Raw genomic sequence first — 16,956 nt, 5'->3', positions numbered from 1 at the left:
ACGGTGATGATGAGGGAGTTGCTCTCGCAGTAATAGGAGCAGGAAATGTGTTTTTCCCTGCAAGACGCCAATCCTCCGTTCCTTTGTGGCTGCTTTCAAGGGAAAATTTGGATTCTCATACATCACAAAGCCGGCGAACCTGGCGCCGCACCGAAGAAACGGCGCGCAGGATGCGAGCAGACGACACCGCGGGTCGTCTCCTCCCTGCATTCTTATTCACAGCTCAGGGCAGGGTCATTTTCACTACATTTTCCTTTCCTCGATCCGCAAGTTTGAGATTGAAGACCTTTAGAAATGTTCGCTCCAGTGTTTGGTTTTCAAACTTGTTGCGTCGACGTGATTCAGGCCCCAAGGCCCCGGTGGCTCATCCCTTTTGTTTGTCCCTCGCGTCTTGCTACTTGTCATTCAGACGTACGTGGCAGCAAAGCCATAAATGTTATATTGTAGACGGGGGGAAAAAAAAAGAAAAGAAAAAACATCTTTGTGATGTTGTTTTGGAGGTCGCGCTCGGAGATTCGATTCATTCGGGAGGCATGAGTCTTTTTCCTTGAACTGCCTCCACATCAGCTGTGTCCGTTATCGTACACATCCTCATCCGATAAATAGGCAGTTCAATTTCTGATCAAATCTCCATTCAGGCTGTTACAGTGAATTATTCTACGGTAAACTGCAAATCGACGAAAATCAGAATATATAAGCCCCTCCCCAACTTGACAACTTTCACATGCATTGAATAAATCTCTAATAACCGTCAGTAAAAGCATAAATCAGGACACATCTCCTGAATCTTTGTGAAAGTGGTTGGAAAGCCTGGATGTTCTGATCTTCAGTGAACAGCTGGGAGGTTTTAAGCGTCCAGAGTCACGCCTGTCCCTCTCTCACCCTCTGCACAGACCCTTCAAAGTGTCTCTTGACATTTTTGCGAGATTGCTGAACTTCAAAAGTGCTCCAGCGTCGTCCTTGACTGTCTGCGTTGTGTCAAATCTCTTTTGGAGAGACGCTGAAGAGCAGCATCAGCCCAGACGTGGAAAACATGCCGCTTTGGGTTTCACCAAAGTGTGGAAAAGAAACAAAGAAGGAAAAAAAAATCAGTTTTGAAAATCATCCCAATGTGAAATAAATACTCCTCTGTATCAGAGCTTTCTCAGAATATGTCAGCAGTCACCAATAACATTTATTTTTGTTTACATGGAGAACAGTTAGCATCCGTAGAGTTATTTTAATTTATCCATGCTGCCTACTCCCTGAATGGGTTGAATTTCACCGGACTTTAGTGTAGGCAGTGAGCTTTGGAGGTGCCGGTGATTGATTTGTCTTCGAATTGGGCCAAATCTGAAAGTTTAACATGTGCTAAGAAAGGCTAGCTTGGATTTAGCGTTCACAAAACTGCCATTTAAAAACTCCCAAGGCAACCGAATCAAGTTCACTTGGCTAAATATCTACTGTCAGCTGTCACCTGCTTTGAAAAGCAGCTTAGAGCTTCATTTGGACAGACATTAAACTGTCCTCTTGTTTTTTTATTTTCCATTTTTTTTGTGTGAAATTTACTTTATAAACAGTGCGATTTGATGAAGACACTTAAGAAACATCTTCCAAGACATCTAATGAAACCCCATTGACCCGATTCAGTTGTCCTGAGACATTGGTGACACAGTCACAGTCCTGTCTGGGCCTCCGTCGTCCTAAAATATCAATATTCTTCAATATTAAATATCAGGACTGACTTACAGGAAACTGTTCAAACTGCAAGTCGTAGATTTTAGGGTTTGAATGTGTTTTTGTTCACATACATGTGTGAAATTTCCTTAGAAATCCAGTGCTGTGGTGGTATAAATAAAAATGTGAGCATTACGGAGCGACTGCAGGAGTAACGAGGCAGACTGGATGTAAGATGCTGACATTTTGGTGACCCGTCGTCAGTGAGAGGTGATGGAGGGAACATCGTGGTGGTTTTAGCGTTTTATCTCCTCCTGAGGCCGTCAAGGGAGAGGACGGGGTGACTCATCAGCTGACACACACACACACACACACAAGCTTTAAATGTACCGATCATGTTTTTTATCCACTCACATGATTTCCTTGTCTCTGCCGGCCTGCAGGGACCGATGCTGAGCTGCTTTCAGCTCACCATTAGAACACAGTTCAGGGTAGTTTCACTAATTCAGAGTCCATCAAAATCTTTTTTATGAACACACGCATCTGCATAAGTGGAAATGTTAAAACTTGAATGAGTTTTGCGGCGTTCACTCACCTTTTGAAAAATTAGGGTTGAGACTTTTATTCATCTGATTCCAACTGCATGTATTCTTTCCTAAAAGCCTTTTTGCTTGAGCATGAAGCCTCGTTTGCTTGCCAAACAGGTAACTTTTCAGTGAAAACGCTTCATAAACACAGTGTCCCAAATCAAAAATGCGTTTAGTGGACAGTTTGCCAGGCAGCAGCCGGCCGTGGACATCATAAATTGCATTAATTGAGCTTGTAATTCACCTGTTCTCAATTATTCACAATGAGGAATTTGAAAAATCCAAAACTCTTTCAAGGAGTTTCCAGTCTCTCCAAACTGGATGTTTTCTGAAGTCACTATGAGACCCATGAAAGTCTGACAGAGTAATAAGTAAGCAAGTAAGTAAGAAACAAAGAGACGCTAAGCAGAAAATCGAGTAGGTTTTTCATCCCTTCATCTCCTCTTTACTCTCCTCGGCTTTGTTAGAATCAAAAAATCTTTTCCTTGATCATAACACGTTTCCCTTTTTGGTTGAATTGTTTTGATAAAACAGCACTTTGTATTTGTTGGTATCTTTATCCAGAGGATGCGATTAAAAAAAAAAAACAAAAAAAAACCCAGAAACAAATTAAGTCCGTTGTAAATTGTTTATTGGGATAAAATTTGTTTGTGTTCTGGAACAAATTGGCTTCCAAACAGCTCTCAGGAAGGGCCGATCACTGGGCTGACCATGTGTTTCCTCCTCTTTCTGCTTGTGTGGTCCGGTTGTGGATTTCGATATTTCTTTATCGTATTGAAGATCTCTCGAGGAGTCCTGAGGGCATTCAGAGCCTTTGATGTGGGGAGAAATGGTCTCTGCTTTGTTGGCTGAAACCTCTGGCTTTTCTATTACTACATGCAGCAATCCTCTCCTCGGGCACTTCAGGTCCCACAGAGCAGGAATCTGATTGGTGTCTGACAGCTGGCAGCAGGAGGACCGATAACACTCCACTCTATCATTTTATTCCTCTGACAAGCAGCGTTCTCAGGGTCACACCAAGGATTTAACGCCAAAGAAAACTCAACTTTCGCTTTTGTAACAAAGTATTTACATTTACCATTTTGAACCATATCCCTCCTCGAAGCTGAGATGCTTTGTTTTGGAATTAACATTCAGATTTATTGTAGTTCAGGATTGAGGGCTCCATCGCAGCGATCTGCAGACGGAGAGCGACGGCGTCGGATCTGAGGCAGCTGCTCTGCTCAGCGGAGGTCCGACCGCCGCCGCCGTACGCAGACTGAGCAGGGAGGAGATCCGGCAGCTGTCACTGACTTCTCATACCGCTTCCTTCTTTTTAAATTGCACCTGTTCCAGAGTCGCCCTAATCAGGTTATTATGAGAAAATCTAATAACATTATGCACTGCAAGCGTTGCATCATGGGATACCTGAATCCATTGTGTACAGTTTTAATACTGAATTAAATTCATTCAGAATTTGGACAATCTTTCCATTCTGGCAAGAATATTTTAGAATTGACGGGTTATATGCGGTGAACCTTCCATTTTTTTAATGGTGGAGGAGGACATGGAATGAATGGAGCAAGACCCCTGAACGAAGCACCTAAAGACAAGAACGACCAATCCAACATTGTCCGATTTGGTCAAATTGTAGAAAGTCTGTCCTCCCAAAGCTGCGCGTTAAGATGTTGAGGATCCTGCGGCTGTCGGGAGGCTTCCTGTGTCTGACTGAAGGGAGGTCAGACGAGTCCGCAGCAGATAGGAAGCAATTAGTTTGAGTTGGGATATTGAGTTTTAATCAGTTTCCCAGCACGCAGACAAAAAAACACACACACACACACACACACACACACACACCAAACGCACTCCTCTCCTCCCACCCGATTGGCCTGCATGCATCGAGACTGCCTTAATTGACTAGTTCATTTGTTATTCCACCATTTCTCGGTTCCTCCTTCACGGTTTGGTGAAGCGTCAGTGGGTTTCCTCTGCTCAGATTTAACTGCTGCAACGTCCAAAAGGGAAAGTCTCGCTACTTTGGTAGATGTTGTGGTCTTTTTAAAACCACACACGAGCTTATCTGCAACGCGTTGGATGTTTTTACAGCAAATCTGACAGTTATCACAAGTGAAGAGAAAAAGTGAAGCTTTTAGCTTCAAAAGCAGCTTTGGAAGTAACACATTTAGATTGCATTAGACTTTCAAAAGATTTACACAATCAACAATGATGTTAACGACTGTTAGGAGCCATAGGGGATAAAGGATCAAAGTAGTTTAAGAAGTGGACAACGGGGAATTAAAACATAGCTATGCATATGAAACTACATTAAAAATGGTGCAAGGGCAAACAGTGGATACCTGTGTCAATAAAAAAGGCTTAAAAAAGTAGAAATCAGGTGTCTCAGTGTTTTCATGGAAGTCTGCACTTTCATACGTGTTACACATGTGCTTGTTCACGTCTCTGATTTTATGATCTAAATCTAACCACTCTGAAGAAAGTCAAGCTTCTTGAATAAAATGTTTTTTTCTGCATCTGAAATAAAAGTTGGAAATCACATGTTTTCCTCCATATGGACATCACATGAATGATCTCCTTGTTATAATACTGTTCCATCCATCTGTCCATCTGTTATGCTGGATTTATGGAGGTGATTGTCATCAGATTGTTCAATTTACAGTGCAGTCCCCCCCCCCATCATATTCAATTTTACTTGTGTTTTATTTCTAATACTCTTCTTCTCTTCCTATTTCCTCCTCCTCATCATCAGCGGGCTCCAGACGGACGAAGGCCTGCACCTGATGGAGATCCTGGCCCGCATGGCCAAAATCCAGATGACCGACTTCGCTGAACTCTCGTATGTATAGCTTCTTTTTCTTTTTCCCCTCACTAAAAGCAAAAAAAAAAAAAAAAAAAAAATTAAAATCTAATGTGTCAGTCATACTCGAGCAGGTAAAACTAGTTTCCTCCATCCTAAACCTTCTACAACCCACAGCTGATTTTCCTCTCTCCAAGCTGAAGCCTGCCGTTTGTCAAATTGCATCACAGAGTATGTTCAAAAAAAAAAAAAAAAAAAAAAAAAAGAAACCCACCACATGTACTATAAAGCTGCCACTCTGAATAATCTGTTGCCACTGAGAAACGACGCACCTGTTCTGGTTAAAAATGCCAATTTTTTTTCAATGCATGAAGTCTGTTTGATGCCGAGCCAGCACGCTGGAGGTGACAAATTTCACACATGCATTCATTTTCCTCAGCATAAATCCCACAATATCACACAGAATATGAGTAGTTGAATCAAATAAATGGAAACCTGTCACCGTCACCTGCAGAATTATTGATAACATTCTGATTCGGATGAATCCGTTCAATTCAAGGCACGATCACAACTGTTTATTGATTGATTTAAATTTTTGATTAAAAGTGAGAGTTGCATCAAAATTAGCAGCATTTCAGAGCGACAGTGGACTCTTCCTGCAGACATGAAACGCGGTGAGAGCAGAGGTCTGCCGGTGACTCACAGCAAACACCGTGTGCTTTGCGTTCCCACTTTCTACCTGCCGGCTCCAGTGGGCGTTAATTCTCTCCAAGGGCGAGCAGCACATACCGACGCTGCTCAGACATTCCGCGCAGAAGACGAGCAGCTCCACGGCGGGCCCCCCCCCCCCAGCAGGACGGAGCGCAGAGGGCGAACGGCTGGGATCAAACCCCCCTCCCCCGAGCGGCAAAGGGCATTAAAATCAGGAGTGAAGAAAGGGGAGCGAGAACGGCGCCCTCTGCACAGTAGCAATCCAAGGACGTCGCCTTATTTTCATTCTGTCAACACGTTATTTTTTTTTTCCTACTCTTGGGTGGGGGCGCAAGTAAGGCAATGAGCATTATTGACGTGTTTGAGTCGAGCCGCCGCCTGCAATCATTTATTAATGAGACTGAACTCCTCCTGAACCCTCTCGCTCTCTTTCTTTCAGTATCTCACTCGTTCACCATCATCCATTCCTCACTGTCCTCACCTCCGTCTCCATCTCCACTCTTCAGTTCTTCACTTTGCTTCTTTCTCAGTTTGTTTCCTTGGATTCATGTGCTTTTTTTCTCCCACAGTTTGTCACTTCCTCGCTCATGTAAACTAGTTTGTGTGCTACCTCCCACCTCCCTGCAGGTGACTTTTCATGGGCTCCTGAGCCACAGACATAAATAGGTGGACTCCACATGGGCTACGTCGGCCATATTGGATAGGGCAACAGTGACCAAGAGATGAATACAAATGCAGGGGCAGCTGCTGGTTTTCATTCTCCTTATGATAAGCTTTCTGGACAAATAGAGTGGTTGATTTGTGACCCAGACTGTGGAGCTGATATATTTATATTGCAACCAACTTAAACTGATCCCAGACATTACTAACTGTTTCGTGTAGTCTGTAAAAAGCTTGAGTTTCTCTGAGGGCAATGCAGAGAGAAATTTTCAGCATTTTGTGATTGAAGTTGTTTGAATTGTGCAAATAAACTTTCTGGGGGGGGGGGAGCTACCAACCTCACGAATCCCAAGCTTTTATCATCACCTCTCATTAAGGCTGCATTGAACATCACCGTGTTGATTGCAGAGATCTGAGAGCACGGCGATGCTGCCTGAAAAGAGGTCAGACGAGGCCGGGAAGCCGAGCGGTCGGACTCGTTAGCGGCTCCCCGAAGGGAGTTTCTGCTATACAAACAGTCCCGGCTCAAAGTGACGGCTCCTTCCCCGTTATGAGAACGATTATTAAGTTAGCAAGCGAGAGGAAAAGTTTGTCAGGGGTTCGATAATGAGAAACGTCTGAAGGGTAGATGATGATGGCCGAGCGGAGTCTGCAGCAGAACACGAAGAAGATCGTAACCCTTGAACTGTCAGACCTCAGTGAGAGAAGAGAGACGTCAGAAAAGAAAAGGAAAAGAAAAAACCAATTTGTCCTTAAACACGCCTGTAAAAACCAAACAGCCTTGGACACCAAAATGACGAGGGGTGAAGTTTTCCAGTCACAGGATTGCGAGACGTTTCACTGAATGAGCCACGCTCAAGTGTTCTTTTTTTTCCCACGGACCACCGGGGGCATTTCACAGCTCAGGAAATGAGAGAAGATCAAAGGAATAGTTTAACGACACTGACCTTCTGATTTAGGTGATTTTCGTTTATTCGGGTGAAAAAAAAAAGATAGTTTAGACTCAACTATAGAGGAAAATACCTTAATTTTGATAATGAAATCCACAAAACACACACCGAGTTTGGACTTCCAGGCAATTATGAGATTATGATTGCTGTGATCGTTGTAATTATTTTGGTTTATTCATCCCTTATCTTGTTAGTACAAGCTCATTGGCATTGATTGTGTATATTTTTGTCCCTACACATCCATCCGTTCTCTTTTTTGTCCTCTAACTTTCCTTTGAAACTTTCTACACTGTTAAACAGACAAAGCAGTTAAGGAGAAAATCCACGCCGAACATACTACTGAAAAATACTGTGAGTACTGCATAGTACATATTGAGATTAGAAGTTTGGTGAGGTTTCTGAAAAACAAACCTATTTCCCTTTATTACACTGGCATTTCAGAGAAAATTAAATTTGCACCTGTCTCCATGGACATGGAGTCAGAGCGTTTTCAAAACGTTTCATTTTCAGTGGCTCCGAGCACTGTTGTCATACGGACAGACACCCAGAATGCAACACTGAGAATGTGGTGCTAATGTGGTGAGCAATGCTCGCAGCAGGAGTCACTCCATTGGAATGATTACAGACACTGGTTTTGTTTTTTTTTTCCTTTTCTGACCCTGATCTCAGTAAAACTATTAATTGGTTTTGCAAGAAGACATTTCTTTACCTTTCCACCATGATATTATAAAACTATTACTGCACTTTTAGCAGATTTGTCTGTGAATAATCTGTTAATATATTTGGTGCCTGCTACTGAGGGAGCTCATGGTTAAACACCTAGTTGATTAATCACCTTGAATCTGAACAGATTTTAGTGAATTTGTTCCCTTTTTTATATAAAAAAGTTGTAATTTTACAAAAAATGTGTGACAGATGTGTTCACCGGCTCCTTATTGAAGACTTTGAGACTAATGAAAAGTTTGCTTTGGCATTTTTCAAGTGAACAAGGCCGATCCTTGAGAAGAGCTTCACCTGGACAGCAGCATGATGAAATATAAAACTTGTAAATAACAGTTTAAGTTCCTGAAATTGATCTTAGAAAATAGGAGAAGTTCATGTTTGTGTACTGAGAGTACGGGCAGGTGGGGTATGGGTGGCTTGGGGTTGTAAGATTCACACACACACACACACACACACACACACAGCTTGCACACATACCTAAACACGCACACACACACACTCTCCGTCCGCCCCCGCCGCCCGGCCCCGCTGTTCGCCCGGCACCTCGCCGCGCTGCTGCGCTGCTGTATTGAGTCCCTGGGTGGCCTGTACTGTTCTGCCGTTCTAATGCACCTTTTGTCTTTGTTGTCCTATTCTGGGAGTGAAAGGCGGGAGCTATACACTGGGGAGAGTGATGGATCGGAGGGAGAGAGAGAGGGAGGGAGGGAGAGAGACCTGGGGGTTTCTTTTGTTGTGAGCGCGGTGAAAGCCCAGCAGGGGGAGCCGCCTTGACAATTTGTCAGAGGCGCCACGCTTATTTTCCGGGGCCGCCCGGCTCCTCGCCTCTGTGGCAACGGCGGTCTCCTTCACCGCAGAGCGGAAACAAAAGCTACGGAGTGACACCGAGTCACTCCCGAGTTACCCAGCATGCCCGTGGCCTTTCCCTCCTTTATCTCCTCCACCACACTAACAGCTGGTTAGTAACACAATTTGAAACCCAACGCTCATGAAATCAATTCTTTCCCATCATTTATGACTGTGCTGCTGGAAGTCTTCATCATTTATAGATCATCTCTGGACTTTGAGATCTGTACAGCTGCACCATCATCAAATATGAAAGTTTGGACCAAGATTTTTTCTTTTTTCTTCTCTTTCTCTTTCTGGCTGTGTGCTCTTTGAAGTCTGTGTGATTCCTTCCAAACTTTGGTATTTCATTATTGAAGGCAGCTGTTGTTTGTCCAAAATAAAAAATAGTGGCTGCTGCACTAGAGTTGTGAAAATGCACCCATTGTAGGCACTTGGCTGAAGATCCTCTTCATAGGAATGGGTTCAAAGGGCCATCTGACAAATTAGCAATACTATTTAGGGCTGAGACATAAGTTGACCTGAGTCAATAAGAATTATCTCTTTATAAAAATTCCTTTTTTTAACGCTATTTTCATAAGGTACTGCTGGTCTGCAGCACTTTTTCTTTCAGAGCCAACATCTGGAAATCATGATTACAGTCTTTTGAATTTTGAATTCAGTAACTAACTAATTTAAAAAAAGAAAAAAAAACCCATTGTCATTACCATCTTTTCTTATTTTTTTCATCTGGGGAAACACCAATGTTGACAAGCTGCTTGGCTACTAGCCAAGAAGCCAAATGTGACCAATTTGGGATGTAATAAAGCCAAATGTTACAGGGAAATTCATTTTTTTCAGCTCAATAACAGGATTATTATTCCAAGCGATCCGTTGATTTGTCTAAAACAGAAGAAAGAAAAACTAATTCAGGAGCTTGTAATCATACCGAGCTTCCATTTACTTCCTAACTTTCTTTGAAAAAAATTGTAAGAGAAAACACATTGTGGGAATTCCTTGTCATGATGAGCTACATTATCTTCTCAGAGTCGGCCGAATTCCAACGTTTCTGGGTAAATGACGTCAAATTATGGCTAGCACTGACAGAAGCAGATAATTATCCGTGTTTGACTGCGATATGTTGTACCATTTTTCGCAATCTGATGACTCTGTAGCTCCGACTGGTGGCGGGTGTTTTCATTACAGTGCAGTGGCCTTGAGAAGGATATGAGGCCCCATTTAATGATGATGTTTCAAGTGAAAACGCATTATTTTTGTGTTTTCGTTGTTGAAAAGTTTTGCATTTTCACTGCTACATTTTGAAAACGAAGTCAGTATAAAGAGATGCTGAAAACAATGTATTTGGCATGTATTTTTTCAGGCCACTCTAGAGGCACGGCAGCAGACTTTCGTGTGTTTCCCTCAGTGACAGTCAAAGCTACATTTACAATAAGTGCTGTGACTGAACAGGCTGAAAAGAGGCAGAATTAAGTCTTGTTTGTGTAATTCGCCTCATTTGTAGAACAGTGTCTTCTCATCGTCGTCGTCTCCGCGCCGTGATTAGCAGCAGCAGCGATTTTATTCAGAGAAGATCTCATTACAAGTGGAGGTTAAGAGTCAGCGTATCAGCTGGTTCTCTGTGTCTTCTCTTTACTCAGCGTCTGTAAGGCTTTCTTTTCAAATGGCGAACAAAATCTTGTACTTTACTATTTCTTTGGGAGATACACTTTGCTGTCGTTTCTGGATATACGGTGTCTTATATTCTTGGACTTGCTTCATTATAATGCTGCATTAACACGAGCATACAATTCAAACTGTTCAATCATTACATGGGGGAAAAAAAAATGTCCCCCGTGTCCCATGTGTTTGGCGGGAGACAGTGGAGATGATTTGACCTTTCGGAAATTGTAAAATGTAAGTTTATCAGACTTACAAAATTAATACATTTTGTTTCTACTTGCATTTGACACCGCGTCCCAACTTGCTGGTACTTTCCTGTTATCGAACGAGCCGAGCTTTAATGTTGAGCCGTGCTAAAAGCAGTTGAAGTGAAAAGGCTGCATGAAGTGGCAGCAGAACACGAGTCCCTCCTCTTCCTCCTCCCATACACTTATCCTTAATCTCATCCAGTGTGAGAACTCCCCTTCATCCATTTACCAGGCAGCGACGCCACAGGCGCCTCAACCTTACACCTCGCTCAGCACCGCCGCATTAGCATATTACAACAACAAAAGTATCTCCCAACAAAGTAGTCGGTGACCTGCGCAACCTCAGCCACCAACAACACAACAAAACTTCCTTTTTTTTTTTTTCCTTTTTTTTCCCTTCTCTCCTCTGTGAGCGGTTTCCTCTCGGGGAGCGGCGGCCAGTTCACTGGGCCTGCAGCAAAAGCTTTCACGCGGGCGCCGTATGAATCATAAAAGTGAGCCTACACACTGCGCCCGGACATGAAACGAACCTGGAGGCTGACTCACACCCTTATATTTCATTTGGAACAATCCAATACTGATTAGATAATACTGACGGTGAGCACTCCGAGCGGAGCGGCCTTGGAAATGTTTTTAGCCGCCGCGGTGGCCTGGTAGTGTTTGAGGGGCGAGGAGGCGGGCGGGAGGGAGGCGATGTCGTGGGCGGCCTCGCTCAGCCTTTGACTGCGAGCTGGCTGCCCAATAATGGCGGCCGTTGTGTAACCGTCACTGGGTGTAGACTTTTTTTTTCTCCCTCCCTTAAATATATTTTATTTATTTATTTTCAAATAGGGAAGTTGAGATGATGTAATGTCTGTCTGAGCTGAGGAGTCGTGTCTGAAAGTCACCACTAGGGGGAGAGAGTGAGCCTGGCCTGTTTTAGAGGTGTGATAACTGGGCTTTATTCATCTCTTTTTAACATTTATTTTTAGGATTTATGTGTTCTGGGTGTTTGTTTTTTTTTTTTTTTTCATAAATTTGTGGTACCACAGCTAAACATTCATGTGTATTTATTTATATTTGGTTATATTTTCCAGTCAGTAAATGCAGGAAAACTGTACGAACTGTATCTGACAGGTAAAACAAATCAAACTAATTATGCTCATTGCTGTAAATTTGTTCATCAAGATAACAGAATGCAAACATATTATCTTAAATGAAAGTTTCATTTGGTGCCAATTCTGCAACATAGAGGTTTGAATTCATCCAATATATTTCCAGTCACTACCAAGAATTATCGTACAAGAAAGAAAATTCCTGTTGTCGTTGTTTGTAATATTTATTGTTAATGTTCGCTTTGTTTTTTTTTTTTTGCTTTTATTACTGTCCACTTGCTGCTGCAACGATGCAAATACCCATATTGAAGGACAAATAGCTGATTATCCTTTCTTCATTTGATTTAGGAATTCACAGAATCAACTTTTATTTTGAAATGGGCTGTAACAAAAAGCAGCCTGAAAAAGCCAAGAGACCCTCGCATACTGATGATTTTTGAAGTAAAGTACCTTTCTTTGCCTTATTATGGCCTAGTAGCTAGCTGCACATCAAATAATTTATTTTTTCTTTTCAGTTATTAACCCATTTTACTGTGGATAAATTAATGAGTTGTGCCTCTTCTGATCATACCTGACATAAAGTTTTATGCCACAATGACACAACACCTTAAAGGTGTAGTTAGTGATGTAGGAGAGAAGGAGGAGAGAGGTTGTTGACATTTGAAATGAAAACAAACAGACCCACCCTTCCCTTCAGACTCCACCCTGGACTCCACCCTTGAGTTGTCATGGCAACGGGTGTAGAAACAGCATCGCTGACAAACACAGCGGAGGCCGGACTGTCTGATGCTCCAGGGCAAATGAGTGAATCACCACAAAACGAACGTTACTCGCCTGTTCGGCAGAAAAACAGCGAGGTCCTCCTCTGTTTTTAGACCTTTCAATTCGTGGAGCTCCTCCACCATTGGAAAGCCACGCCGATGTCGACCCGGGTTTTTGCTCTGTCTTGGTCATGGCTCCTTATTTTAAATATTTCCTCTAACCTCCGGTGGAAACGCCCACTCTTACACAAGTTTCTCCAGACTGCACTGAATTCTGGAATGTGTTTTATTTAGGTTTTCTTTGACATGTGAGTGCAGCAATGCTATTTTGTCCATTATATCATACAGTAAATCACCCAAAATGACTAATCAGAATGTGATTCAGTCCCCAGAGCGGGCTTTTTAAAGGTATGGAAGGACGAGCCCATCGTTTCAGACCACCATCTGACAGTGTTGTCCCATTAAAGAAAACCCATTTTAGTTCAGGGGCCACAATTTCATTTTTAGTGGACTGGACCGATAAAGTACTGCTGAAGTAACTATAAAGTAACTTTAAAGTTTTTCGTTGATGTGGCGCAGAGTATACAAGATGAAAATATGGATATTTTTCAAAACCGAACAATTTCATCAACATCTACACTCTCAGTATGAAGCCAATTTTGTTGCAAAGTGCAGTGAAATATACCAAAAACAAAGTCTGTATCTGTTGTGTTCTGCATGTTTTCACAAACTCGCCCTGACAGCATGACTTCGAGGCCAGTTTGAAAGCGGTGATGGAGCTAGCTTGCTCGATGCCTCAGCTCGGATCTCAGTGTTGTGCTGCATCTGTTACTTTTGAGAAATTTGTAAGAAAGCAAAAGAAAAAAGAAATCAGTATTTTCTTGCATGGCGGTCTGGCGGCCATATTGGAGGTTTTTCCAGCCCGATTTTGGCCTATGGGCCCTATGTTTGACACCAACGCTTTCAATAAGGCAATAAACAAACACAATGTTACTTTGTAATGGCGAGACACTTATTCTTTTTGTTAGAATAAAACAGTGCTTCTCAAATAGTGGGGCGGGGCGCGATGCGATGGCGGGGGGGGGGGGGGGGGGGGGGGGGGGGGGGGGGTGATGAACCTGGGGAACATGCTTTTTATTTCCCGCTGTACTACAATAAAGTGTAATTGCCAGTGGCGCTCTCAATGTCGAGTGTGCGCAGGAAGTACTAGCCAAGCGCCAACCTCCGCTCATAAACAATGCGTAAGTACATAAAAGCTGTAATTCCGGGGAAATTCCAGCAGGGGGCGATGATGCTGGTTTCAAAAAAAGCCCCGGTCTCATTGGTACCCATTCAAAAATACCGATTTTCAGAGTGAAAATAAACATATAAAGCGCCCGGTGTCAGGACATGTTTTGGTCTCTATCACTAGTTTCTACAACTGTGCTGGCTTCACCAGACTCTGATTTTCAGATAAATCATCTGTTGATTTTATATTACGAGTTAAAGTTTTGCATAAATCGCTCTATCACAGCACCTGCTCTTTTCACGTGATGCGGTCACGTGACAGGCTGGGCCAATCACATTTACATCCGGTTTCAAATGTTCAATATGGAGACGTCCTGCTGGACTCACTGAAGTCTGCTGAACGGCGTTTGGGAACGCAGTGGGTGACGTCACGAAAGGTCTATCCAATTATTTACAATCTGTGGTGTAGATTTTTTTTGCAAGGAGCTGGCGATGTGAAGCGCTGAGACAAAATGGAAAACATGGAAAAAAATTTTTAACAGGGATGAAAAGAAAGGCGGAGAGAGACGAAGATAGTGAGTCAAAAGAAAGTCACCCGAAAGTGTTAAGTGTTAAAGTGTTTTATATATTGTGCTCCTGAGTTAATGTTGCTGAAGTGAATTTGAATTTATTATTTATTGATTTTGTTTCATTTTGTTTTCCAGCAGCAAATGGTGCAATAAGTCTGTCAAAAATGTTTACAGGTTAAACAAGGATATTATCATTTTTTGAATTTCAGGCTAATTGATGCCCTTAAAATCTTTTCTTTTACAGTCTAATAAACAATGTTAATAAAGTTATTCTTGTAAGTTGAGCCATATCGCTTTCTTTTTTGTTTTCTTTAATGTTAACAAGGATACGATGTTATACAGAGGTGTACCTATAACAATTTTATAGACAAATGCTAATGTTTATAGTTGCGGCGGAGAGTGGGCGGTGGGGCGGGGCGCAGATTGTTTTCTTCTTGCTGGGGGGGGGGCTAACAGAAAATAATTGAGAAGCACTGGAATAAAATAAGTTATGCACATTGAATAAAATAAGTGAAAAAGTAAAGAATTAGCGTTATGTATTTTACGTGGAGCTGTGGATCAGGTTTGAGACAAGTGATACAAACTTTGACGCTGCTTTATCTCAGAAAAAGTCATATTTTTAATTGACTGACTTTAATTGGTTGCCAGATTTCTACTGTTTTTGCACTGTAGTTTAATTTGTCATTAATTATTAATCTACATCACATTTCGATAATAAAATGTCTGTTTCAGTGGAATGAAAGCCTTACCCTTCCCCCACAATATGTCTTAACATGATTTTGTCAGTAAATAAAGGAAGAAGCTGAAGCCCCCTGGCTCGTCTGACACTCTGAAGAAAATCACAAGGAAAAATAATACCTTTTTATGATGTATTTCCAACAGCTTCCTAAATCCTCCCACTTTTAATACTGCATAGACACTGTATTTCCTCCGGTATACCCCCCCCCCCCCCCCCCCCCCCTCCCAAGCCCCTCTGGACCCCCTCTTTGCTCGCTGACTGACAAGGTTATTTACAAAAGGCTCGGGAGTGCATGTCTTTGTGCGGGACCTGCCCTGGGTGGCAGAGGCCGACAGATGGATATGTGATCAACTCAACATGAGTGATTTCCCTCCTCTTCATCACCGGCGCGGAGACTTCGCCCGCGCCGGCTGATGAATCACTTCAGGGATGTGACAAATACACGGGCCTCATACCTCCGAGGAGAAATAATGGTCAGAAGAAATGAGCCGCCGTGGCGCGCGGCGATCCGGTGACGGACGCCAGGCCCGGGCCGACGCCGCTCCTCTTTCGCTCCCAGACTGATACAGAAATGTGGTGAAGGTTCACAATTAGCTCCGTCCCCCAAGTGGATCATTAATTTAACTTGCTCTAATTAGTTTGTTAGTGCACCTCAAATGTTAGACGAATGGGGGAAAAAAAGTCAGCGGTGAATGTGCTGCACTTTGTGTGGTTTTTTTTTTTTTCTTTGATTTACTGGCCTCAGGGTCAGAAGAATCCAATTAAAACCACACAATCAAGAAAATAACTGGTTATCTGAACTGTGCACAGGGCTGAAAAACTGAAGCATTACAGGTTTTCACCTGAAATATCTCTATTCATCCATCCATCCTGATTCACTCATAGAAGAATCAGTCTCGCCTACAATACTTCAAAGGTCATTTGGAATGTAAGTTAAGTGAAATTTAGCTGAAACATGATTTTTTTTTTTCTTCCAAATAAAGAATATGTTTTTTTCCTGGCAAATCAGCATTCAACAAATGTTTATTTTCAGCTGGTTAGTTAAAGGGTTTGATTTGAAACATTAACCTTGATTATGAAACTGTAAAAATGTGGAGTGCAATATTTTCATTATTTTTTAATATTCTTTTTGCTGTTTTACCACCCACCTCTTGCCTTCTGCCTTTTTTTTTTTTTTCCTTCAACAAATTTCACCCTGGAAAAGACACATGACTGTATAGCGGTTGGGATTTCTCTTTTTCATGGCATTTTTCTCAATTATCCCACTGATCCTTTTATTTGAATTGTTGGAAAGACAAGCGGCCGACCCCACAGCCTGCCGTACCCACCCAGAACCAGCATTGAAGCCCCGCTCGGAGCCCGGCTCCTCCCCCGCTGGCAGCATTTAGGCCGGGACCTGCTCCATTAATGATGTCTCCATATTTTATAATGGCGTTGTTACAGTAGCGCTCGCTTCCTGCAGCAGCGCACAATACATCCTGGAGGGGGACCCGGTTATATATCTTCCCGCTGAGCTTTTAGTCTGAATTACAGCAGGGAAAAACAAAAGGTTAATCACATTGTGGGGAACTCCGCTCTGCCTTTGACCACCCAGAGTCTCCTCGTCTCTACCTCAGCGTTTCGATTCAAGCATTAAAACAAAAACAAAACAACAAATCCATATGTCTTTCTGTCTCTTTTCTGCTCGCTTTGGCCCATTTTTCTCTCCCCTCCACCACCCTGGATTTCCGTCGTT

General features: G+C 42.6%; 1 protein-coding gene across 1 annotated transcript in view; it reads left to right on the top strand.

Annotated features, from left to right (window-relative positions):
- Positions 1-16,956, top strand: part of LOC115405962 (receptor-type tyrosine-protein phosphatase N2-like) — a 184,160-nt gene that overhangs the window by 38,128 nt on the left and 129,076 nt on the right. The window contains exon 10 of the mRNA XM_030115780.1: positions 4,990-5,076. Within this exon, the coding sequence (XP_029971640.1) occupies positions 4,990-5,076 (87 nt within the window). The remainder of the gene's footprint in view (positions 1-4,989; positions 5,077-16,956) is intronic.

The sequence above is a fragment of the Salarias fasciatus genome, chromosome 18 (assembly GCF_902148845.1).
Source record: "Salarias fasciatus chromosome 18, fSalaFa1.1, whole genome shotgun sequence".
Taxonomy (NCBI): domain Eukaryota; kingdom Metazoa; phylum Chordata; class Actinopteri; order Blenniiformes; family Blenniidae; genus Salarias; species Salarias fasciatus.
Note: the sequence above shows the minus strand (reverse complement) of the source record. Positions and strands in the feature narration are given on the sequence as shown.